Source organism: Heteronotia binoei, unplaced genomic scaffold (genome assembly GCF_032191835.1).
Source record: "Heteronotia binoei isolate CCM8104 ecotype False Entrance Well unplaced genomic scaffold, APGP_CSIRO_Hbin_v1 ptg000334l, whole genome shotgun sequence".
In the NCBI taxonomy this organism is placed as follows: Eukaryota; Metazoa; Chordata; class Lepidosauria; order Squamata; family Gekkonidae; genus Heteronotia; species Heteronotia binoei.
In genome coordinates, this window is record NW_026800018.1 from 1133954 (window position 1) to 1160928 (window position 26975).

General features: G+C 45.6%; 1 protein-coding gene across 15 annotated transcripts in view; it reads right to left on the reverse strand.

Annotated features, from left to right (window-relative positions):
- LOC132590604 (gephyrin) overlaps positions 1 to 26975 on the reverse strand; it is a 686862-nt gene that overhangs the window by 501483 nt on the left and 158404 nt on the right. For all 15 annotated transcript variants that reach the window (XM_060263562.1, XM_060263569.1, XM_060263559.1 and 12 more), the window contains one exon: positions 17528 to 17585. In XM_060263562.1, coding sequence (XP_060119545.1) covers positions 17528 to 17585 — 58 coding nt within the window. The remainder of the gene's footprint in view (positions 1 to 17527; positions 17586 to 26975) is intronic.

A 26975-nucleotide genomic window follows, 5' to 3' on the forward strand; every position in this document is an offset into this window, starting at 1 on the left:
GATTGGTATTACTACTACAGCCAGTCTAGAGCTCGATCTCCATACAGGCATTACCACTACAGACCTTCAAGATCGCCTTCTGTCGAATACCATCGGTACCGTGATCAACCTCGGTACCATGTCGAGCCCTACCAACCACGATATCGAGATGCGGAACCTCAGTACCGTGAGGAGTTTTGCCAACATAGAGATAGAGAAACACACCAGTCTAGCCAGCAGGAACTGAGTCATACATCACCGGCTCCGTCAACGTCCGCTGCATCCACGGCTGCCTTGGTGACAACGCCTCCTGTTACGGCACCGATACTAGACACGACTCCAGCTGACGCTCCAGAAGAATCTGAAGCTGAAAGCTCTGCATCATCCCACTCAGTTTCCTCTCCAGCATCACCTGCATGTGACATCGTTAAACTAGCAGAGCTGTCTCCATCTGAAGGAGCCAAAGCTTATCTGGATCTAATCTCCAACATGGCAACCACACTCAATATTAAATTAACAACTGATCTCCCAAAGATTTCTGACGTGGTCCATGACCTGGTTCATGCTGACTTGCCTGCGGGATCCTCCTTACCCATGCTGCCGGTTCATTTGGAAGCTCTTAAGGAAGCCTGGGATAAACCAGCCTCCATCCCACCAACGTCTAGGCGCGTAGAGTCATTATATAAGATTCATGCACCAGAGTCAAAGTTCCTGTTTAACCACCCAGCTCCAAACTCGATGATTGTTTATTCTTATTCAGTCTAAGCAAACGCGCCATCCTGTACCACCGGAAAAAGAAGGAAGTTGGATACATTAGGCAGGAAACTCTATTCCCTTTCAACTGCCACAGCCAAAATCAACAATTACTTAGCTTACTTCGCTGCCTACTCCTTCAATATCTCTTCCCAATTGAGCATTTTTGTACCATCTTTACCTGAAGCCTCTCAAAAACAAGTATCAAAGTTGCTACAAGAGCTTAATCGCCTAAGCAAGCAGCAAATCAACAACATACGACACGCTGTCCTCAAGATCTATGGCTGCTTCCATTGCCCTACGCAGACATGCCTGGCTCCGTTCATCTTCTTTTCAGCCGGACATAAAATTCAAGATAGAGGATCTCCCCTTTGATGGTCAAGGTCTGTTTAATGCAACTACTGATGACATACTAACCACAGCTATAGAGTGGTGGACAGTACAAGATCATCTCCTTGCAGGGATGCCATTCTTGAGACAACCTCCGTCAGCCATTGTCACCACAGACGCCTCGAGGTGGGGTTGGGGAGCCCATTTCGAGACACTAACAGTACAAGGACAGTGAACAACCTACAAAAAATCTCTCCACATCAACTGTTTGGAACGTCTAGCTGTCCACAGAGCACTCAAATCCTTCCTACCATCCCTTCACGGTCTACACATTCAAGTCACATCAGACAATGTTGTGACTGTGTTCTACATCAACCGACAAGAAGGGACCGCACCCACCCATCTGTGCAAGAGAGCTCTAGCTCTTTGGTACTGGAGCATTGCGCACAATATACACCTGGCAGCTGTACACCTACCTGGGATCCAGAATATCCAAGCGGATACCCTGAGTTGACAGCTGGTCAACGATCACGAGTGGACACGCAAACGGTCGTACCTCCAACCTGTCTTCAAAAAATTTGGAGTGCCTCTTGTAGATGTGTTTGCCTCCCGGGACAATGCCCAATGCACACAATTCTATATGCTAGGCCCCCCTTCGGCTCACTCTGCAGGAGATGCTTTTCTCCACCAATGGAACGGGCCACTCCACTATCTTTTTCCACCCATTCCATTGATAACAAGGACTCTCCAGAAGATCCAACTGGATCAAACCAATTGTATATTAGTCACACCATGGTGGCCCCGCCAACCTTGGTTCACCACACTTCTCCTCGTCTCCAACAGCATATCTCATCGCTTCCCTCAAGCTCGGGACCTTCTATCACAACAGAATGGCAAGGTCCTACATCACGACCCAGGACTGCTGCGACTAACTGCATGGAAAATCAGTTTTTAGGGTTTCCTGCGGAAGTCAGACAAGTTCTGTTGAATGCCAGAAAACCATCTACTAGAAGGTCTTACTCTCTGAAATGGAAGCGCTTCACTGAGTATGCCACTCATCACAATTTCCAACCTATGTCATCTTCCATGCCTCAAATTCTATCATACACCCTTTCTCTATCAGAGTCTGGTCTTACCTATTCCTCGTTGAAAGTACATTTAGCTGCCATTTCGGCTTTCCATCCGCATATCGACAGACACACAGTATTTTCTCATCCTGCCACAAAATCGTTTCTCAAGGGCATCCTACATCTCCAGCCACCAGTACGTCAATTACACCCCACTTGGAGTTTATCTTTGGTTCTCAGCCAATTAATGAAACCTCCCTTTGAACCGATGGCATCTATCCCACTGCATCTTTTATCATGGAAAACAGCGTTATTAGTGGCGCTTACATCGGGCAAAAGGGCCAGTGATATCTGCGCTTTTCGGACAGACCTTCCTTACACTGTTTTCCACCGTGACAGAGTAGTTCTGCGTCCTGATCTTACGTTCCTCCCGCAGGTTGTTTCACCCTTCCATTTAGGGAAACCTACTACTTTGCCGTCCTTCTTTCAGAATCCTACTGACAAGGGCCAACGAACTTTACACAGTCTTGATGTACGTCGAGCCCTTGCTTATTATATTGACAGGACGAGCTCTTTTTGTAAGGACTTGAGATTTTTCATAGCCTACGGAACTCATAAACAAGGGCAGAGAATCTCTACTCAGAGACTCTCTAAGTGGTTGGTAGCTGTCATTTCGTTATGTTATCAACTAGATAAACAACCTGTCCCAGAACATCTACGAGCCCATTCCACGAGAGCTCTCTCTACGTCCTCTGCCTTCTCCAGAGGCATGCCTATAGAATATATCTGTGCTGCTGCAGTCTGGTCTTCTGCATCGACGTTCGCCACACACTATGCCTTAGATGTCCGTGCATGGTGAGACTCGTCCTTCCGACAGGCTGTGCTCCGCTCTATCTTTGATTGAAGCCTACAGTCTCTCCTCTGGTGAGTGAAATCAACTTGGGTGCCTATATGAATGTCTAATTTATATGCATGTATAATCTTTGCAGTTCTTTTTCAGAACCAGCACCCACCTCCGCGCACTTCAGCTTACCAGTCACCCATGTGCGGGTCTGCACAGAGACTACGAAGAAGATAAACAGGTTGCTTACCTGTAACTGATGATCTTCGAGTGGTCATCTGTGCAGTCACACACGCCCACCCAACCTTCCCCGCTGCTGGTTTAAATGCATTCTACACTTATACTACTATTTGTACAGCGGCTAAAGAAACTGGGTGGGTGGAGCGCCTTCCCTTCGCTCCAGGCATGCGCAGTGGATGCCTGCTCCCCAGAGCAGGAGGGAATGTGCGCCAAAATAAACGCCTAGGCTAGCTTTAAATTCTCCAAGGTTGGGTTTGTCCCAACGGGAATACCCATGTGTGTGACTGCACAGATGACCACTTGAAGATCATCAGTTACAGGTAAGCAACCTGTTTTTTTCCCCAAACATTTCCCAGACTTTTGTCTGGTTTGACTTTTAAGACCATCTAAAACTAACCGCTGAGCAGCATGGGTCCATAATTCACCTATTAGGTTTAAACGGCTGGCAGCCACTTGAACAGTATTTTTTGCTACCCCACTTGCAGCCATTTAAACCTAATAGTGAGGAAGGTGTGCTGGGTGTAAATGGCTTGCAGCTATTTCAGTGCTCTGTTTTGCTCCCCCTGCTCCCCTGAGAGGCCTTTTTCTCCCTGCTACCCCCTCCTGTCCTCACCCTTTGGAGCTCTGAGGCTGCCAAAATTCCCTTGACTTTCTATGTTGTTTTAAGAACATCGAATCACAGAGTTGGAAGGGACCTCCAGGGTCATCTAGTCCAACACCCTGCACAATGCAGGAAATTCACAAATACCTTCCCCTAAATTCACGGGATCAGCATTACTGTCAGATGGCCATCCAGCCTCTGTTTAAACACCTCCAAAGAAGGAAAGCCCACCACCTTCTGAGGAAGACTGTTCCATTGAGGAACTGCTCTAATGCTCAGAAAGTTTTTCCAAATGTTGAGCTGGAAACTCTTTTGAGTTAATACTTCAGGTGAAGTCTTACCAGAGCAGAGTAAAGCAATACCATCACTGGACACGATACTTCTGTTGATAAAGCCCAAAATTGCATTTTGGCCATGCTGGCTGGGGCTGATGGGAGTTGTAGGCAAAAAACATCTGGAGAGCTACCATTGGCCACCCCTGTTCTACTGTATTTGCAACCTCTCTCATAAGAGAAGTCATATTGGATCAGACCAGTGGCCCATCCAGTCCAACACTGTCATGCAGTGGTCAAAAAACCAAGGTGCCATCAGGAGGTCCACCAGTGGAGTCAGAACACTAGAAGCCATCCCACTGTTGCCCCCCCCCCACCCCAAGCACCAAAATACAGAACATCACTTGCCCCAGACAGTGAGTTCCATTTATACCTTGTGGCTAATAGCCATTGATGGACCTCTGCTCCATGTTATCCAATCCTCTCTTGAAGCTGTCTATGCTTGCACCTCCTGTGGCAGTGAATTCTCTGTGTTAATCACTCTCTAGGTGAAGGATTATCCGTTCTAACCCAACTGCTCAGCAATTTCATTGAGCGTTCACGAGTTCTTGTATTGTGAGAAAGGGAGAAAAGTACTTCTTTCTCTGCCTTCTCTATCCCATGCATTATCTTGTAAACCCTTATCATGTCACTCCTCAGTCATCACTTCTCCAAGCTAGAGGGCCTCAAATGCTTTAGCCTTTCTTCATAAGGAAAGTGTTTCAACCCTTTAATCATTCTAATTGCCCTCTTCTGCACTTTTTCCAAAGCTATAATACTTTTTTTGAGGTGTGGTGACCAGAATTGTACACAGTACTCCAACTGAGGCCGCATCATCAATTTATACAGGGGCATTATGTTACTGGCTGATTTTCTTTCAACTCCCTTCCTAATAATCTCCAGCATAACACTGGCCTTTTTTATTGCAGCCACACACTCTCTCAACATTTTCATTGAGTTATCTTCCATGACTCCAAGATCTCTCTCTTGGAGTCAGTCTCTGCCAGTTCGGACCCCATCAACGTGTATTTATAGCTAGGATTTTTTACCTCAATGTGAATTTCTTTGCACTTGGCCATGTTAAGCCACACTGACACTCACTCATCCAGCCTCAACAGGTCCCTTTGGAGTGCCTCACAATCCTCCCTGGTTCTCACCACCCTGGACAATTTAGTGTCATCCACAAACTTAGCCACTTCGCTGTTTACTCTTACCTCCAAATCACTGATGAACAAGTTAAAAAGCATTGAACCCAGTACTGAGCCCTGAAGTACCCCACTTCTTACCACCCTCCACTATAAAAACTACCCATTTATACTCACTGGCCATTTTCCCACTGACCTTACCCCAGAGCGACATCCCTCTTCACCGCGCAGCGTCTGCGCGGATTTCCCACCAACTGATGCGCAGAACCAGGAAGGGCCACGGCTTTTGCGTCGCAGATGTAAACCGCTAAAAACCAGTTTACATCTGCGACGCAAAAGCCGCGGCACTTCCTGGTTCTGCGCAGCAATTGGTGGGAAATCCGCGCAGCGGTGAAGAGGGACGTCGCTCCGGGGTAAGGTCGGTGGGAAAATGGCCACTCTCTCCTATTAATTAGCCAGTTTTTGATCTACAAGGGGACTTGTCCTTTTACCCCATGACTATTGCGCTTACTCAGAAACCTTTGATGAGGATCCTTATCAAAAGCTTTCTGGAAGTCAAGGTAAACAAAGCTTTATGGAAGTCTTCGCCAGCTGAAGCAGGAAGCAATTCTGGGCTTGCAAAACTGCAAGGAAAAAGTCAGATGGACTTTCCACAAGGTCTCTGTGCCCAAATAGAGTAGTCTATCTGGCTCCAGAGACCTTAATGGAAGATCCATTTTGTGTTTTCCTTGCAGCTTTGTCTATGCTGCAATGTATTTTAATGGAGTAGAGCTTGGTTTCACTTCTCAGTGTTTTTATGGCCAGTTAGATGCTATTCCTTGCTGGAGTTGTGTGACCTTGCACAAAAAGGAATGATGCTTTGAGCCAGCATGTCTGCTGAATGGACCTTAGAATTGTTGCCTAGTGAGTACTCCAACTTGGGAACCCACAGCCATTGCCCAATCTGAGCAGATGGGGTGGGGGGGCAGGGAGAGAAGCTTGCAATGCCCAGCCATTTCATTTTTTCCCTAAGCCCAGAGCATTTGTTATTTTTGGTTTATATTTTTAAATTTCTGCTGTTATCTTTGTGCTTTTCCTTGATGTTTCATTTTTAAAACTGCACTGCCAAATCCCACAATTCCCCCACCTTTCCATTTTAAACAAAACACTGTAAGAGTTTTAAGCATGTTTGTATTTTAAGTAAAAATATAATATATTTAATTGAGTTTCTCTGTATTCTTTATACAGTTTATATCTCAACTACCTGGCTTTACATTTTATGATATGCATGGCCTGGCCCCACTAAGTTCCATTTATGTCAAATCTGGCCCTCATGAGTTTGACACCCCTGACTACCCATTGTCCCTTCCCTTCCCAAAATTACCACCACCCATTCATCCACCCCAGTACAACTCTTTTAATGCCTTTTTTCCTAGTTCTGCAAATGTGTAGTAGGAAGTATCTCAAGTATAAATTCCATTTTCCTTGAAGCATTCTCATGAACTCATTAAAATATGGGACACATGACATTGCTACAGAGGTTGGAAGGGGTGGGGGGTCAGCCTGTCAGTGCTCAGACCATATGCCACACACTGCAGGGCTGTCGTCCCAGAAGGAAGCCTCTTCTAAAGATGATGCACAAGAAAGCCCGCAAACGGTTTGCGGCAGACAAGCAGACTAAGGACATGGATTTCTGGAACCATGTCCTGTGATCTGATGAGACCAAGATAAACTTATTTGGTTCAGATGGTGTCAAGCATGTGTGGCGGCAACCAGGTGAGGAATACAAAGACAAGTGTGTCTTGCCTACAGTCAGGCATGGTGGTGAGAATGTCATGGTCTGGGGCTGCATGACTGCTGCCGGCACTGGGGAGCTACAGTTCATTGAGGGAACCATGAATGCCAACATGTACTGTGACATACTGAAGCAGAGCATGATCCCCTCCCATCGGAGACTGGGGCGCAGGGCAGTATTCCAACATGATAACGACCCCAAACACACCTCCAAAACAACCACTACCTTGCTAAAGAAGCTGAGGGTAAAGGTGATGGACTGGCCAAGCATGTCTCCAAACCTAAACCCTATTAAGCATCTGTGGGGCATCCTGAAACTGAAGGTGGAGGTGTGCAAGGTCTCTAACATCCACCAGCTACGTGATGTCGTTCTGGAGGAGTGGAAGAGGACTCCAGTGGCAACCTGTGAAGCTCTGGTGAACTCTATGCCCAAGAGGGTTAAGGCAGTGCTGGAAAATAATGGTGGCCACACAAAATATTGACACTTTGGGCCCCATTTGGACATGATCACTTAGGGGTGTACTCACTTTTGTTGCCAGCAGTTTAGACATTAACGGCTGTGTGTTGCGTAATTTTGAGTGGACAGCACATTTACACTGTCATACAAACTGTAGACACACAACTTTACATTGTATCCAAGTGTTATTTCTTCAGTGTTGTCACATGAAAAGATCTACTTAAATATTTACAAAATGTGAGAGGGTGTACTCACTTCTGTGATGTACTGTAAATAGAATAAAATAGCTGTTTTAAGATATGGAAAATAAGTTCATGACAGTCAGCCTCTGACAACAAGTGGCCTACCATGAGCAGGGCCTTTTGCAGGTGCTACCATGCAAACAGGCAAAGGAAGAAACTGCCTGTATGTGTGTACATTCTCTGTTGGGGTCCCCAGCCATTCATGACAAAGTTAGGAAGGTTCCCACTCTTTTCATAAACTATGCAACAAACAATTATTCAGGAGGGCCTCTTTACATAGGTAATAGTACTATACTGTAGTAAATTATTCAGGAAAATGCTTTGGTAAAGGTATATGAACTGTGGACTATACTACTGTATTCTGTTGCTGTATATATATTCCTACTGTGTAATTTCTCTTTTGCGTAACGCATCATGTTTAAATGTGTATGCTTTGTTTCAGCTTTATATAAACAGGTTGGTTACATATAACTGATTATCTTCTAGTGGTCAGCTGTGCATTCACACCCATGGGATTAGGGAACCTGTACTGACCCCAATAGGTAATTTACAAGCTCAGCAGAAATTATTTTCATGCTCTTTCCCTGTTCCATGAGCAGGAACTTCCACCACGCATGCTCACAGAGATGGGTGAGGACACTCCACCAGTTCCTTCTAACCACTGTGTAAACCCCAAGGTATACAACTGGAGGCTGACAGTGGAGGGGGACTTTGGGCAGGCAGTGTGAATGCATAGGTGACTACTGTTTCCTGGAAGGGCTTTGGAGAACCAAAGGTAAGTTCCATGTGGGAACCAGAGTTTTGATTGGTAGGCACATATACTAAAGACCATTTAGGAATCCTTTGGTATCAAGATGGGCAAAAACAGAGTAACTGTTGATCCTTTGGTGGTGTGCCAATACAACTGCAAGGTAGATTCTCAAAGAGGAATGACTCATGCCAGCATCCATAAGGGTGACACGTAGTCAAAGATCAAGGGAAGGCCAGACTCGTCTGGAGGTGCCATGACACTCTGATGCGGGTGAGGAATTTCTGCCATTCAGAGTCATAGTCAAAGGCCTTCAGCTGTTTATCACATGTTCAAGGAAGGGTCCAAGATGATCCACCAGTTTGTCAGTTTCAGACATGGGATGTCGTGGTGCCAAACTTGACCCTTTTGTGCAAGAAGGAGGCCGTTGGCTCATGGAAAGTGATACAACTTCCCATGGGGCAGCTGAAATATAATGGTCATGGCCTGTCACCTGTCATGGCCACCGGTGTGATCAGTAAACAATTCAGTTCCTCCCTCATTATTTTGTTGATGACTCGGGTCATGAAAGAAACAAGAAGACAAATTTGTGATTCCAAGAGTAGAGAAGATCATCTTCCAGAGAGAGCAGGTCCATGGCTCCCTGCAGCAAAAGTCCTGACATTTCCTGTTTGCTCTTTTGACAAATGAGTCTATTTTGGGTTGACCTCTCTTGGCGAAGATGGGTTGTAGATAGTTCCAATTGAGTTCCCCACTCATATAGGAGCACCCCTCCACTACTGAGTTCCACTTGGATGTTTTGTGCACCTGGGAGGTGAGCGGCAACCAGGAAGATCCCTTGTGTTTATGCACAAGGTCCATAAATTGGTTGCCAATCCAAGGTTTTCTGGATACTGTTCTCCCTCAGCAGTTATGTAGGTATCAGGGCAGTAGTATTGTCGGTAAGGATCGATACCTCTTTCCTTTTTACTGCAGGTTGGAAGGAGCATAGAGTAAATTTCATAGCTAACAGTTCCAAATAATTTATGTGGTGGTGGTGTTCCATTCCAGTCCTATGCACCTGCCCCTCAGCTGAGCACCTTGCTCCCAGAGGGAGGTGTCTGTAGTTAGGGTCTCCATAGGGGAAGGAGGTTGGAACAGAGCTTTCATTAAATTGGTTCTGTGTTCCCACCAGGGCAAGGATGCTAATACATACAGGGGTAGGAGAAGTATCATGCACTGTGAATGACAGGATGATTTGAAGTGTCTGAGGAACCATGGTTGAAGGATCCTCATAAGGAATCTAGCAAAGACCAGTAAAACTGTTCTTTGTGGCCATGAGGCCCAGCAGCCATTTGATGGATATTGCAAATGGATATTGGGGCCTCAGTTGGTGGATCAGGGAAATTAACACAGATGCCCTCTGGAGGGGAAGGAATTCCTAGCAGACCCTTGAGTAAAGCAGAGCTCCAATAAATTGTGTTTTTCTGGAAGGAGTGAGATTGGTTGTAGTTGATGCAGAAACCCAAGTCTTGTAGTAGTGATGTCCTTTGGATGTCTCTGAGGAGGTGTTCTTTGAACTCAGCCACCAGAAACCAGTTGTCTATATAGGGGAAGATGACAGTACCCTGAAGACAGTGGTAAGCCACAACAACCATCGTGGTTTTCATAAATACTCTTGGTACTAGTAATGGTAGCCTCCTACCATGAACCGTAGGTATTGTCTGTGCTGTGGTTTGATGCCCAAGTGGAAGTAAGTGTCGTGCAGTTCTATTGTAGCCATCCATACCCCCTCCTTGAAGAGTGGTAAGATGTTGTGGACCATCGTCATATGGAATTTGTGATTAATTTGTTCAGCACCCTTAAATCCATTATCAGTCAGAAACATGCTTCAAAATCCGGAAATTGCGTAGTGTGGAGTTATATTTTGAGGCTACTATTTTCAAGAATATATACTCATTTGAAGGCAACATTGACTATCATTAAGAGACTGCTTGAGTAAAGAGACTGCTTGGCTGGAAGGACTTTTTTTGTAGCAAGGACTGTGCCAGTGTATTGTATGAATTTGTTGAATATGTTTCTTTGTACATTGTATATTCTTTGTAGCGTTACTGAACACAGATTCTTGGGTGTGTTTGCTTTGGGATATTTATGCTATGTTCCCCATTCTGTTATATTTGACTTTCTTGGGGATAGTGCAATATTAAGAATAAAAACTATGTTCCATGAATCTGTCAGTATTGGTTCTATCGCTTGCTTTTCTAGCAGAGTCTTCACCTCCTCCAATAAGGTGTCAGATAAAGGGATGGTGACAAGCACTGGAGCAGGAGATATCTGAACAACTATATTGCATAGCCCTGCAAGATTATAGAGAGGATCCAGTTGTCTGATGTGATCCATCACCAGGCTGGAATGAAGGGGTGGAGGCAGGTGGTTCAGACGCAGGGTTGGTGGGTGGTAGTCAGTGGCTTCTGTGGACCAAAGGCAAGTAAGTTAAAGGTCTTGGGCCTATGTGCTTGTTGCGTGTCTGAGAATTTGGTCTTGGGTGTGTAGGAAGACCTAGGAGCAGTATGAGCCAGGTTCCCCATGTCAAAGGCCTGTTGCACGAATGCCTAGACCGGGATCATGACAAAGACCTGGATTTGTAAGTGCGGGTGGTGGTCATGATGCTTATGTTGCATGAAGCTTTAATGCTCATGTCCATCTCTTAAGGAACTTTGTCCATCATGGAATGGAACAGGCCATCCTAATCAAAGGGAAGGTCTTTAATGTAGGAATGTGTCTCTGGATGAAGGGCTGTCATTCTGAGTCATGAATTTCTCTGCAGGGCAATGGCAAAGGTAAGTGTATTGGCAAAAGTATCGGAGGAGCTGCTTGGCCAACAAAATGCCTTCTTTTTTGGATTTTCCCAGCAGTCAGCCTTTTGTCCTCAGGTAGTGCAGAACGCACTTCAGAAAATTGTTCCCAAAGAGCATACTGATAATGCTCCAAGCACACTAGGCAGTTGGTAGTCTTAACTCCCAGTGCTCCTGCTGAGAATATTTCTCTTCCAAAGGAGGCCAGCTTCTTGCCCTCTTTATCTGGTGGGATGTGTACGTTTACTTTTAGAAGAGGAGGTCGACTCCAGAGAACTGGATTTGGGGTGGCAAAACAAAAATACAGCCCCTGTCTCTTGCACTATATACATATGGGTCCCAGTGTCTAGAGGAAATAAGGGTTGGTGCCAGTTTGTCCCAGGGAACTTTGAAGGCTTGAAGCATTACCAAGGTCATAGGAAGCACTATGGCTGTGAAGTTGTCCAACTGAATAATGTCAAAGATAACATTTTATTTTATTCAATTTGTGTACCGCTCTCCCCATCAAGGTGGGCTCAGGGTGACTCACAGGCTCAACAGCAATTTAAAACATAGAACCATTATAAAAACACTAAACCATTAAAACATAACAGAGGGGGTGAAAAAACATGTGGACAAAGGAGACCCAATAGATGTTGTTTACCTTGACTTCCAGAAAGCTTTTGATAAAGTTCTTCATCAAAGGCTCCTTTGTAAGCTCAAGAGTCATGGAGTAAAAGGACAGGTCCTCTTGTGGATCAAAAACTGGCTAATTAATAGGAAGCAGAGAGTGAGTATAAATGGGCAGTCTTTGCAGTGGAGGATGGTAAGCAGTGGGGTGCCACAGGGCTCAGTACTGGGTCCCATGCTCTTTAACTTGTTCATAAATGATCTGGAGTTGGGAGTAAGCAGTGAAGTGGCTAAGTTTGCAGATGACACTAAATTGTTGAAGGTGGTGAGAAGCAGAGAGGATTGTGAGTCCTCAGGGCCAGATGAATTGCATCCAAGGGATCTAAAAGACCTTGAGGATGTAATTTCTGAGCCTCTGGCTATTATTTTTGAGAATTCTTGGAAGAAGCAGAGATGCTGAAAGATTGGAGGCAGGCAAATGTTGTCCCCATTTTCAAGAAGGGGAAAAAAGATGATCCGGGTAACCACTGACCCATCAGGTTGACGTCTATACCTGGGAAAGTTTTAGAACAAATAATCAAACAGTCGGTCCTGGAACATTTAGAAAGTATGGATGTGATTACCAAGAGCCAACATGGATTTCTCAACAAGTCACATATCAGACTAACCCGATCTCTATTTTTGAGAAAGTCACTACCTTGCTGGGGAATGTTGTAGACATCGTTTATCTTGATTTCAGTAAGGCTTTTAATAAGGCTTCACATACTATCCTTGTTGACAAGTTGGTAAAATGTGGTTTGGATCTTGTTACCGTTAGGTGGATCTGTAACTGGTTGACAGATTGCACCCAAAGAATGCTTGTGAATGGTTCCTCATCCTCTTGGTGAGGAGCGACAAGTGGAGTACCTCAAGAATCTGTCCTGGGACCTGTTTTGTTCAACATCTTTATCAATGATTTGGATGAAGGAATAGAGGGAATGCTTATTAAATTTGCAGATGATACTAAATTGGGAGGGGTTGCAAATACAGTAGAAGACAGACAGGATACAGGATGACCTTGATAGGTTGGAAAACTGGGCTAAAACAAATAAAATGAATTTTAACAGGGATAAATGTAAAGTTCTGCATTTAGGTAGGAAAAATCCAATGCATGGTTATAGGATGGGGGAGATTTGTCTTAGCAGTAGTATGTGTGAAAAGGATCTGAACAGAAATCTGAAGCAGAGCTGATCCTCATCATGGTCTCTGTGCATCACACCTATTGTGTTCAGTTTTGGGCACCACATTTTAAAAAGGATATAGAAAAGCTGGAATAGATCCAGAATAGGGCGATGAAGATGGTGAGGGGTCTGGAGACCAAGTCCTATGAGGAAAGGTTGAAGGAGCTGGGTGTGTTTAGCCTGGAGAGGAGGTGGCTGAGAGGGGATATGATCACCATCTTCAAGTACTTGAAGGGCTGTCATCTAGAGGATGGTGTGGAATTGTTTCTGTGGCTCCAGAAGGTACAACTAGAACCAATGGGTTGAAATTAAATCAGAAGAGTTTCCGGCTCAACATTAGGAAGAACTTCCTGACTGTCAGAGTGATTCCTCAGACTTCCTCGGGAGGTGGTGGGCTCTACTTCCTTGGAGGTTTTTAAACAGAGGCTAGATGGCCTTCTGACAGCGATGAAGATCCTGTGAATTTAGGGGGAGGTGTTTGTGAGTTTCCTGCATTGTGCAAGGGGTTGGACTAGATGACCTTGGAGGTCCCTTCCAACTCTATGATTGTATGAACATTGTGAGTAGTTTGAGTCAGAGAGTTCACTCATCTGAAGCCAGGAGAGGGCAGACTGGAGCAGAATGGCAAAATATAGGTACCGGAGCTGTTGTTGGTTCCAGGGAATCATTGGGGATGCAGCTGGGAACTGAAATAGAGGGCCTTCATCTCACAGTCAGTGGCCGTGTCTAGAGAACGAACACCAAAGTTGGGGTCTGACATGGCTGGTATCCGCATGGACATCATGCAAATGGGTTGATACTTGGTGTCAATCTTAACGTTGAGAACCTGGAGTGGGATGTTTTAGGCGAGCTTCACTATTTCTTCTGCCTATAACACTAAGAAATGGATTGCTGAGGAGTTGATACTAGTAGTTTCACTACTGGGTAGTTCTGCCAATGTATCATTGAGTGGAGAAGCTGCAAGGTGGAATCACTGAGATCAGCATCTGGTCCAGAAGCGGGGACTTAGCAATAGTAGCATATTTAATAATCTTAGAGCCATGAGAGGGGTTTTGAGACTTTCTTTTGAAGCCTGTCTTGGGGATTTTGTGCTTACTCGGTGTAAGGTCTTTGTCATTCCTACACTTTTTGATAGGGGAAGAGAATGATGATTTCAAAGCAGAAAGATTTCAAAGTGGGCATCAACGTGGCAGATGAGGTTCAGTGTGGCCAAGTGCAAAGTAATGCACATTGGAGTCAAAAATCCCAGCTACAAATACAAGTTGATGGGTTGTGAACTGGCAGAGACTGACCAAGAGAGAGATCTTGGGGTTGTGGTAGATAACTCACTGAAAATGTCAAGACGGTGTGCGATTGCAATAAAAAAGGCCAACGCCATGCTGGGTATTAGGAAGGGAATTGAAAACAAATCAGCCAGTATCATAATGCCCCTGTATAAATTAATGGTGCGGTCTCATTTGGAATACTGTGTACAGTTCTGGTCACCGCATCTCAAAAAGGGTATTATAGCCCTGGAAGAAGTCCAGAAAAGGGTAACTAGAATGATTAAAGGGTTGGAACACTTTCCCTATGAAGAAAGGTTAAAACGCTTGGGACTCTTTAGCTTGGAGAAACGTGACATGATAGAGGTTTACAAGATTATGCACGGGATGGAGAAAGTAGAGAAAGAAGTACTTTTCTCCCTTTCTCACAATACAAGAACTCGTGGGCATTCAATGAAATTGCTGAGTAGTAGGGTTAGAACGGATTAAAGGAAATAGTTCTTCACCCAAAGGGTGATTAATATGTGGAATTCACTGCCACAAGAGGCGGCTACAAGCATAGCCAACTTCAAGAGGGGTTTGGATAAAAATATGGCGCAGAGGTCCATCAGTGGCTATTAGCCACAACATATTATTGGAACTGTCTGGGGCAGTGATGCTCTGTATTCTTGGTGCTTGGGAGGGGGGCAAAGTGGAAGGGCTTCTAGCCCCACTTGTGAACCTCCTTTCTTTTTTGGCCACTGTGTGACACAGAGTGTTGGACTGGATGGGCCATTGGCCTGATCCAACATGGCTTCTTTTACATTCTTAAGTTATGTTCTTAAGCCAAGCCTAATTCCTTTGGTGCCGACCAGTTGGAGTCAGATGGAGCCTTTGTCAAAGCCTTCAATGCTTGCTCTGAGGATGAAATGTGTCCAGTTGACAAAGGTGTTGATCTGACATTTTCCATGACAGCAGAGGTTTTTGTGGCCATTTTGGTGGGAGAAGGGGGATTCCAGCAATGCTGCCTGGAGTCTCACCACTCAGTTTTTCCTTGTCTGCTAAGATAACTTAAAGCAGTTGATGTAGAAATCTGACTGGTGTGACTCTCCAAGGCAAAGGAGGCATAAAGAGTGGCTGCCCAATGGAGTGAGTTTCCTCCCACACTGGGAACACCACTTTAAAAATTCCCACAGCTTTTCCATAGACTAGGTAGAGAGGTGATGATGTAGGTAAAGGTTGAAGTAAAGTGGGTTTACAAAAAAAAAATTGTGAAGAACCAAGATAAAATGGAGGGTCAAAAGAGGTAGGTTGGAGCTGAATGAAAAAGACTGGAGAAGTCAAAAGGTCAGTTCCTCCTCTGGAGTGCTGAGAAGACCGTCTGATCTGCCCAACAATCAGAAGAGATCGGTTGAGATGTCCATGCCTGTCCGTGTGAGCATGCACGGCAGAAGTTCCTATGCATGGCACAGGGAAAGAGCACAAAAATCCTTTCTGCTGAGCTTGCGAGTTTCCAATCAGGGTCAGTTCAGGTGGCCTAATCCAATAGAATCATAGTGTTGGAAGGGACCTCAAGGGTCATCTATTTCAGCCCCCTGCACAATACTGGAAACTCACAAATACCTCTCGCTAAATTCACAGGATCTTCATTGCTGTCAGATGGCCATCCAGCCTCTGTTTAAAAACCTCCAAGGAAGGACAACCCACCACCTCCCGAGGAAGCCTGTTCCACTGAGGAACTGCTCTAACAGTCAGGAAGTCCTTCCTAATGCTGAGCCAGAAACTCTTTTGATTTAATTTCAACCCATTGGTTCTGGTCCTACCTTCTGGAGCTACAGAAAACAATTCCACACCATCCTCTATATGACAGCCCTTCAAGTACTTGAAGATTGTGATCATATCACCTCTCAGCCGCCTCCTCTCCAGGCTAAACACACCCAGCTCCTTCAACCTTTCCTCATAGGACTTGGTCTCCAGACCCCTCACCATCTTCATCGCCCTATTCTGGATCTATTCCAGCTTTTCTATATCCTTTTTAAAATGTGGTGCCCAAAACTGAACACAATAGGTGTGATGCACAGAGACCATGATGAGGATCAGCTCTGCTTCAGATTTCTGTTCAGATTTATGCATTGCATTGTTTATTGGATGTCCAATCCTGTTGACTACATTAACTTACACTGTTTAATCTGCCTTGAGTCTTAATGAGAAAGGTGGACCATAAATAATGTAAATTAAAGCAGATTCAGCTGTGATGCACCCACCTGGGATGAGCTCAGAAGTCAGCACTTTGCTAGCAAGTAAGCTGGCAAGGAGTTACTGGCTTACTCATTGAAGATAACTGATGAGAGGCTGAAGTAGTCATGGTTGGATTCAAAGTTACATCAACAGCAACTTGATTTAACTAATTTTCCATCAGTTTCCTCCTCACCAGCAGACTGCTGCACCCCCTGAAAACCTACAGCTGAGGATCTGGGAACCCTACAGAATAGAATGTCATATGGCATAGAGCTTTGGTGAGCAAGAAACTCAGCAGGAATCATTCTCCTTCCCTCTTTGATGATAATCTCATGAACAGAAGCTAGGTTTCCTTGAGCTGGAGAGAGGGAGAATAATTCCTACCAAGTCTCTCTCCTCACTGCATTTCTTAGACTGCAAGGCATCCTGAGTGGTCCCCCAACCACATGAGGCTGTTGAATAAAGAGAAAGCAGATAAAAACTCTTTCTCCAAAGTTGTGATCTGACATGTATTTGGATTCCACACCAAAGACTCTATATATTGTTTAACTAAATACTTAACAGCATAAATGAACAAACTGGTTAAAAACAAAATTACTTTCCAAGTTGAATCAAAATTTTCTGACTATACACAGTTGAAATAATTATTCAGATTTCTCTGTAAAAAGGTACTTCAACATATGAACACAAAGGACAAAAGCAATTTTATTATGTTAATTAATTATGCAGATTACTTCAATAGTCACATTAGCCATTGAAAGAGGCAGTTTTAAAATTTAGCAGTGAAACCAACACTGTATTCCAGGACAAATAAAAATGAAAGTTTCAACACTACAGTGGTTTTTCAACAACAACAACAACAAAAATACAATGAAGCACTGAGAAAAGATTACTGTACCTTAATTTCTTCTATTTCATCGGGCACTATTTTGTAAGCTGATATAGTCCCACCCAACCTGTAATCGGGAAAAGAACACAGTCTCAAAATCCAGCCAGAAATAGCATGGGAAACACTAAAGTTTCAATTGCTATTTAATTCAGAAAACAGAAACCTCCTTCCTACAGTTAACTTCTAGGAACAAACTGTACTTGGCCAGCAAAGGCAGTAAATTGACGCATAGCTGCCACTAGAAGTATGCACAAAATAATCAGTATTTTTTTTGTTTGGGCATACCAAACACAAAAAATATCAGTATATAATTGGGAAATAATCTGCATTGCCAATTATTTTCTGTTCCATATCTTCCCTTCTCTACCAAGTCGTACTGTGGGGGTAAATGCTTTAGGGAGTGAAGGGAAGGTAGAAGTCCCTTTAAATACCTTCCATTTAACCCCTGACACATGCTGCCGCTGTGGCATTATTGAAGGAAGGAAGGGGAGATATTTAAAGTTTAAATATCCTTCCTTTCCTTCCTGGGTCACACCTCAGCAGCAGTACATGACAGGGAAGGTAGGTTTAAAGGCTTCCTTCCATGAAAGGTGATCAGCAGACAAAGCAGACTTGCCAGGCTGATAGGCTTCCCCTGGGAGGAAGCCATTTAACCCCTCTGTTTTGCTCCCCCAGCAAAGCAGAGGAAGAGGGGTTTAAAGGCTTCCTCTAAGGGAAGCCGATCAGTGGACTGGCAGAATCCCCAGGATGATCAGCTTCATCGGGAGGAAGCCATTTAACTCCTCCATTTTACTCCCCACACTTCAGGACTGGGGAGAAACAAAGCAGAGGGGTTTAAGGCTTTCTCCCAGGGTGCAAATGATTCAACAAGAAATTTCAAGAATTTTGGGATATGAATTCAAGAAAGTAGCAGAGACTTTTTATTGGGATTACAAATGGAAACATTTCCAAAAGAAGATAGAACTTTGATCTGGTACTTGCTTTCAGCGACTAGGACATTGTATGCGCAGTTATGGAAGCAAGAAAAAATACCAGAAAAATGGGATTGGTTTGTAAAAGTTATAACATGGAGTGAGATGGACAAACTAACAAGAATCTTAAGAGACTATGGTTTGGAAGTGTATGAAAAGGAGTGGGAAAAGTTTAGATGTTATGTAGAAGAATGGAATATAAAAGGATATTGGACAATTTTTTTAATAATGATCAAGTACTAGAAAAAAGTAGAATATGAATATAGGTTCTTATGGTTTAAGGGTACCTTTAAATGTTAGTATTTTACGTATATAACTTCGGCAGGAGTCAAGTAATGGGGGGAGGGGGGATTAGAAAATAGCATATGGGATAGATAAAAAGAAGGTATTCATGGATATGGTTACCATATGTTATCAATAAAATTGTGTTTTCACGAAAAAAAGCTTTCTCCCAGGGAATACAAATCAGCTGACAGGTAGACCCACCAAGCTGATCAGTTTCTCTGAGAAGAAGCTATTCCATTGCTCCTTTAGCTCCAGAGCAGGGGGAGAAAAAGGAGCCTTGAAATGGCTGCCAAGCATTTAAATGAACAGCTGACTTCACTCCTCAGCTGTTAGGTTTAAATGGCCAGGAGTTTTGATATAGCTGAAAGCATGTGAAAAAAACTTTATAAAATTGGCTTTTGGGGGGCTCAGCTATATTGGTAGCCAAATATAGACTCCTGATACAGCTGGAAAGGCCATAAGCATGCTTAAGTAACATCCCTAAGGGTTAAACACAGTGGTGGGATTCAGCCGGTTCTCACCGGTTCTGCCGAACCGATACCTAATGTGCTATCGGTTCGGCAGAACCGTTTGTTGGTCCGGTGAGCGGCAGCAGCAGAAGGAGGAAGGGGGTCGCCTTTGCTTTCTGCGCCCCGATGAAGGAGGCCGTGCAAAAGATGGCTGCAGCAGCAGCCGCGGAAGCAGCCCCGCCGCAGGCAACAAGCCCCGCCGGGTGCTGGAGCTGGCCGGGAAGCCACCACCGCCTGCCACCGCCAGGGCCAAGTGCTCGGGCTGGGAGCAGCCATCGGGGAGGCTGGGCCCTGGTGCCCACCATCTGCCCTCCCTCCTGCAAAAAAGTCAGGCCTGCCGGCTGCCTCAAGCTGCCCCGTCGACCATCCAGCGAGCGTCAGCAGTAGCAGAAGGAGGAGGAAGGAGGAGCGCCTTCGCTTTCTGCGCCCCGATGAAGGAGGCCATGCGAAAGATGGCTATAGCAGCAGCCGCGACAGCAGCCCCGCCACGGGCAACAAGCCCTGCCGGGTGCTGGAGCCAGCCAGGTGCCTGCCACATTACTAGGGGACAGGAAAGACCATCAGCAACAGATATATTGTTTAAAGCACACAAATGACCGTATGTAAACCTGTGCAATTGAGCTGGGACCTCTTTGTTCTACATTGGCTGACCAATGATGAGTGAAATTTTTTGCGTGGAAAGTTCATTGCATTCTATATGTCTGTACTTTTGCTGCCCACACATAGAGCCTTAAGGGCTTGGGCTGGGAGCAGCCATCGGGGAGCTCGGCCCTGGTGCCTGCCATCTGCCCTCCTGGAGCGCCCGCCCGTGCCCCCGCCCAGGCTTCTTGGAGCTGGGAGCCGCGAGCAGCGGATCGCCCCCCCAAGGAAGGAGGTTATGTGGAAGATGACTATGGCAGCAGCTGCGGCAGCAGCCACCAGAGAGCCAAGTGCCGCCCGCCGTGGCTCTCCAGTGGAGAAGGCGCAGCGGCAGCGCAGCCAAGAGGGAAAGTTCCAGTCTGGGCGATCTGCCCGCTGAAACTTCATTTTCCCATCACAAACAGTCCTCCAAAGGCAGCCGTGAGTCGCTGCCATTTAAATACAGTATATTACAGGCGGCCTTCGGGAAGGAGGGGGCGGGCCTCCTGTAGGTGGGGCTAGGGAAAGTGCTGGTAAGCCGGCTTCCTTGCTTTATGAATTGAACCGAGTGGGAAAGAAAGGGGCAGCGGTGTGAGCGTGAAGGGAAAGTGATGAGGTCTGTTGCACGTCCCGTCTCGAACACATGTTGTGGGCCCTGGAGATCACCTAGCCAGGCATGGAAGCAGCCGTGGTCGCCGCCGCCCTTTCGTCTTGGGGGAGCAAATCCTGCTGTTGGATTCACAGAATCATAGAGCTGGAAAGGACCAATCATCTAGTCCAACCCCCTGCACAATGCAGGAAACTCACGAACACCTCCCCCTAAATTCACAGGATGCACATTGCTGTCAGATGGCCATCTAGCCTCTGTTTAAAAACCTCCAAGGAAGGAGAGCCCACCACCTCCCGAGGAAGTCTGTTCCACTGAGGAATCGCTCTGACAGTCAGGAAGTTCTTCCTAATGTTGAGACTTTTTTGCCTTTTTTTCATTCCTGGCATGGTCAAGATTCTTCCAACTGTGTTGACTCTCTGATCAGTGGCATTACTCTTTGGCTGCAGCTTGACTCACAGCTTTTTACCTGTTCTCAAACTGTCTGTACAGTGAGGGAAGTCCCCATGCATGCAAGACACTTGCAACAAATGGTATGTAAGAATGCAGAATTTCTCAGAATCGGCTGCCTGCAACTCAACACACACAATCTAAAGACTTCATAATATCCTTTCCTTTTTGATCCTTTTGCTTTCAGGCCAGGGAAGCATGGAAATTGTCCCATTGGTCGTCAGCGGGGGGAGAGGAGGGAAATGTCTGCTGAGTACTCATGATTCCCTATAGAGACTTATTCCCATAGAAAATAATGGAGAATTTATCCACGGGTATCTGGGGCTCTGGGGACCCTGTTTTTTGAGGTAGGGGCACCAAATTTTCAGTATAGTATCTAGTGGCTTTCCCCAAAATACTCCCTAAGTTTCAAAAAGATTGGACTAGGGGGTCCAATTCTATGAGCCTCCAAAGAAGGTGCCCCTACCCATTATTTACTATGGAAGGAAGCCATTTAAAAGATGTGCAGTCCCTTTAAATGTGATGGCCAGAACTCCCTTTATAATAATAATAATAATAATAAATTTTATTTGTATCCCGCCCTCCCCGCTTAGGCGGCTCAGGGCGGCTAACAACATTTCATACATTTACATAGATAGATAAAACTTTAAATTTAACAATTAAAAATTAAACATATAAAAACCAGTCAATAGAATTAAAATACATAATTTAAGTTAAGTTAAATGTATCTGGCAGCAATAAAACTATTCTGGCGCTGGTTCTGCCAGTTTAAATATTTCCATAGTAATATTATAGATGGCGGTTCCTTTATTCCTAGCAACTCAGCAGTCGATATCAGTGTAAGCTTGTCTGAAAAGGACGGTCTTGCAGGCCCTGCGGAACTGGTCAAGGTTCCGCAGGGCCCGCACTTCCTCCGGAAGGTGGTTCCACAGTGCAGGGGCCGCAGCTGAAAAGGCCCGTGCTCTGGTGTTTTGGAGCTTGACCTCTCTCGGCCCAGGGGTGGTCATTTTATTTTTTCCCATTGACCTCAGTGCCCTCTGGGGTTCATATGGGGAGAGACGGTCCCTTAGGTAGGCTGGTCCTCAGCCATATAGGGCTTTAAAGGTAATGACCAACACTTTGTACTGGACTCGGTAGATAATTGGCAGCCAGTGCAGTCCGCGCAGCCCCGGCCGTATGTGCTCCCGTTTCGAGAGCCCCAATAGTAGCCTGGCCGACGCGTTCTGCACCAGCTGCAGCTTCCGGGTCCGGCACAGAGGTAGCCCCAAGTAGAGGGCATTACAGTAGTCCAGTCTTGAGGTGACCGTTGTATGGATCACTGTTGCGAGGTTGCGACGCTCCAGGAAGGGGGCCAACTGCCTTGCCCGCTTCAGGTGGAAGAATGCTGACTTGGCAGTGGCTGCTATCTGGGCCTCCATTGATAATGAAGGCTCCAGTAAAACACCCAAGCTCTTTACCTGGCACGCCGATTTCAATGGTGCGCCTTCCAAGGTTGGGAGAGCTATTTCCCCTCCTAGGGCGCCGTGACCCACACAAAGGACCTCTGTCTTCGCTGGGTTCAGCTTCAGCCCACTCAGTCTGAGCCACGTCGCTACAGCCTGCAAGGCCCTATCTAGGTTCCCCGGGGCGGAGCCGGGCCGGCCGTCCATTAGTAGATAGAGCTGGGTGTCATCTGCATATTGATGGCAACCCAGCCCAAACCTCCGGACAATCTGGGCAAGGGGGCGCATATAAATGTTAAACAGCATTGGGGAGAGAACTGCTCCCTGAGGCACCCCACAATCAAGTGTGTGCCTCTGGGATCGCTCACCCCCAATAGCCACCCTTTGTCCCCGACCAGAGAGGAAGGAGGAAAGCCATTGCAAGGCCAACCTCCCAACCCCTATGTCGGCGAGGCGGCGCTTTAGCAACTGATGGTCGACTGTCAAATGCCGCCGACAGGTCTAGTAGCATCAGTACCGCGGCGGCGCCCGGATCCAGTTGCTGCTGAAGGTCACCCACCAAGGCGACCAGCACCGTCTCCGTCCCATGGCCCGGTCGGAAACCAGACTGACACGGGTCAAGAACGGAAGCGTCATCTAGGAACCTCTGGAGCTGCAGCGCCACTGCCCTCTCAATGATTTTACCTAAAAATGGTAAATTAGACACCGGACGGTAATTTGCCAATTCGGCCGGGTCTGCTGTACATTTTTTTAAGAGAGGGCGAACCAACGCCTCTTTCAGGGGCGTTGGGAAATGCCCCTCTGTGAGGGATCTATTTATGATGTCCCGTAAAGGACATCTGAGCTCCCTCTGGCAGGATTTAATCAGCCAAGAGGGGCAAGGATCCAAATCGCATGTTGTTGGGCAAGCAGCGGAGAGGATTCCATCGACTTCCTCCAGATTGAGCGGGTCGAAGTGATCCAGCACCAAACCCGAAGACAGGTCCGGAGCCTCAATTTCGCTCACTGTTTCCAAGGTGGTAGGCAGGTCTTGGCGGAGCAATGAGATTTTATCCGCAAAGTATTTCGCAAATGCCTCACAGCCAATCTCCAATTCTCTAATGTTTGGTTTGCCTTGTGGCAATGTTATAAGGTCCCCAATTATTCTAAACAATTGTGCTGGGCGCGAATTTGCAGATGCAATCTTGGTTGCAAAGTAGTTTTTCTTTGCAGCCTTGACTGCCATCTCATAAGACTTCATAAACGTTCTGTAGGATGTTCTCATTGCTTCGACCCGAGTATGTCTCCACTGCCTCTCTAGTCGTCTGAGCCCTTGTTTCAGATGGCGCAATTCCAAGGTGTACCATGGGGCCAACCTCATACGAGGGCGCAGAGGGCGCCGGGGTGCTATTTCGTCGATGGCCCTGGTTAGCCGGTCTTGCCAGGTCTCCACAAGGCCATCGAGGAAATTGCTAGTGGGCCAAGGGTCCCTCAGGGCCGTTTGGAACCGTTCTGGGTCCATCAGGCCCTGGGGGCGAGCCAAAATAGGCTCTCCTCCCATACAGGGTTGGGGTGGCGTCCCCACACGGGCCTTAAGGGCTAGGTGATCCGACCATGGTACCGCTTCTACAGCGATATCGTTCACCAAAATCCCGGATGCAAAGATCAGGTCTAGTGTCTGCCCAGCCTGATGTGTGGGAGTCGTAACAAATTGAGGGAGCCCCAGTGTCACCATGGAAGACACTAGGTCCAGCGCCTGAGTGGAGGCCGTGTCGTCAGCATGGACGTTGAAGTCACCCAGGACCATAAGCCCCGGGAACCTCAACGCCCAGCCCGCCACTGCCTCCAATAGTGATGGTAAGGCGCTGGTTGGTGTGTTAGGCGGACGGTACACCAACCAAACTGCCAACCCCTCTCCGACATCCCACGCCAGACCAGTACATTCAATACCATCAATCTTTGGGTCCGGGAGGGCCCGAAAGGAGTAACCCTCCCGTATGAGTAACGCCACTCCTCCCCCCTGCCCGCTGATCCGTGATTGGTGAAAGACAGAGTATCCCGGGGGGGGGGGGGCATTTAGGAGAGAGCTACTGTCTCTCCGTCCCTCACCCAGGTCTCGGTCACACAAGCCAGGTCCACATCCTTTGGAGTTCAATTATGCTTGTCACACCCTTGCTCCTGGCTCCACCCCAATGTCTCCTGGCTCCATCCCCAAAGTCTCTTGGCTCCACCCCCAAAGTCCCCAGATATTTCTTGAATTGGACTTGGCAACCCTATTCCCTGTGCTAATCTTGAACTCCCTGATTGTGTCAGGTGCAGTTCTGTATGCCCCAGCAGCTGGCTCATCCTCATCAATGCAAATAAGGCAAGTGAGGATGCCAATCAAACAGCAATATGGAAATATCTTCAATAACTGTCAGGTATTTAATATTATAAATCTTTCTTTAAACATAATCTAGTTGTCTTTACCTCTTTTACTGTTCTTATTGCAGTATTTAATGCATGAATTATTAAACTACCTTTCGGTATATCTTTTGGTATAGTTAAAATAGTCATTAGGACATAGAACCTGTTGTTAATTTATTTGAATCCCACCACTGGTTAAACACACATCTAGGCCTGACTGAGAAGAAAAGACAGAATAGTTACCAACATTCCAGTCTTATCTATAACAGAAACATAACTTGCATTATGCCTTACTACATTTCTATTGTGTTTCTAAGCGACAGAAGTATGATTCAAAACTTGGGGGCATCCAAACTCCCCAAGTCTCCATCAGAATACTTTTCCATAAGTAGCAGGAAAAAATCAAGACTAAATGAGAGAGAAGAATCCAAAGCTTACAAAGCATTAAACCAAAAATATATATTCTTTTTAAAAACTCTCACTATTTTTAGATACCATAACTGTTAAGCTTAATGCAAAACTGCCATAATGACAGTCAGCGATATTTTTTTAACGAATATTTTTGTCCAAGCATAAAAAATAATGCTATTTCCTGGAGCAGAAATCAAAGCCTCAGTTGGTTTTTCTCAAAGCCCTATTACCTGATTTTAAGTGCTTATGCATGCATATTACTACCTTGGATAAATGTCAAGATATATTTCATAGCTGTGAAGCTCTTTACTTTATGCTGTCAAAAACCTGTGCTTTCCAAATTCACTATGGAACTTCAAAGCAAATGAAAATACTTACTGGAGAAGTTTTTGTGCCTTCTGGAAATAGGCCACAATAACCAATAAAGAACCTCACTTTTTAAATGCTACTTGTCAGTCTCCTATTCTTGTAAATATTTTCCTTAAGTCTTAATGAACAAAAATAATTTAAAATACCATATTGCAGTATATCATTTAAGAGTGACAATCCATTCACCAAAACTCTTCCCCATCCCAGTTGCCACTTGAACTACAGAGATAACTATCCTGACAAATTTCCTCATTATCTACATTATCTATTGCACATTCCATGGCAAAGCAAAAAGAAATGTTGAAGGAATAAATGAACACCATACTCCAGGGGTGGCCAACGGTAGCTCTCCAGATGTTTTTTTGCCTACAACTCCCATCAGCCCCAGTCAGCATGGCCAATGGCTGGGGCTGATGGGAGTTGTAGGCAAAAAAATATCTGGAGAGCTACCGTTGGCCACCCCTGCCATACTCAGTGGACAATGAGACATGTAGAAATGAAAGAGGGAAAGAGAAGTGATTGAGACATGTAGAAATGAAAGAGGGAAAGAGAAGTGATTGCAAGGCAGTTATGTATTTTTTTTCCAAATCTGTAGTCTCCTCCACTCCCAAGTTATTCTAATATAAAACAGGAGAAGGGTATCACTTGTCAGTACCAAAAGAAAAATGCAATAATACATCAGTCTGACATTGTTGATAGATTTCACTCATAGGTCATCCAGGTTGCCTACTACTATCCTACATATCAATGCTGTTAACACTAATACTACACACCTAGTGAAGTGTATATAGCTTAGCGATTCCATCCTTAGGGCTCGAGTAATTCTAAATAGTTGTAGCTTGTCATGCCACTAGTCCAGGAATTCACTATATATAGTACAGAAAACCCTTCTTCTTCTACACATACTATTAAGAGAAATCCAACTGTAGGACCTTCTCCACATCTTCTTTGGAAAAGTACTGTGGGCAGGGGGCATAAGCATTGAAGCAACTGATGTAAAACTGATGCAGAGGGCACTGCAGTATTATGCTGCAGCTGATGGTTCAACAGTTTCATTTTAATAGTGTTTATAGTCTGCCTTTCTTGCTGTGAATTAAAGTAGATTACAGTAAACAAAACAAGTGCAGAGACATAGACCAATTTCCCACTAGCACTGCTCCGCCCTGAGGCTTCTGTTCCTCCCCCCCCCCCCCAACCCAGTTCAAGTGATCAATTTCCCATCAGTTGCTCTGCAGGCACATTTTGAGCCATGGCAACCTCCAGTTCCCTGCGCCATTTTTAGATTCTGTCTTTTCAGGATTACGTAGAGAATTGGAGGTTGCCGCAGCTCAGAATGCACCCATGGAGCAACTAGTGGGAAATCTATTGCTTGCTCTGAGGAAAACAGAAGCCTGGGGGTGGAGCAACGCT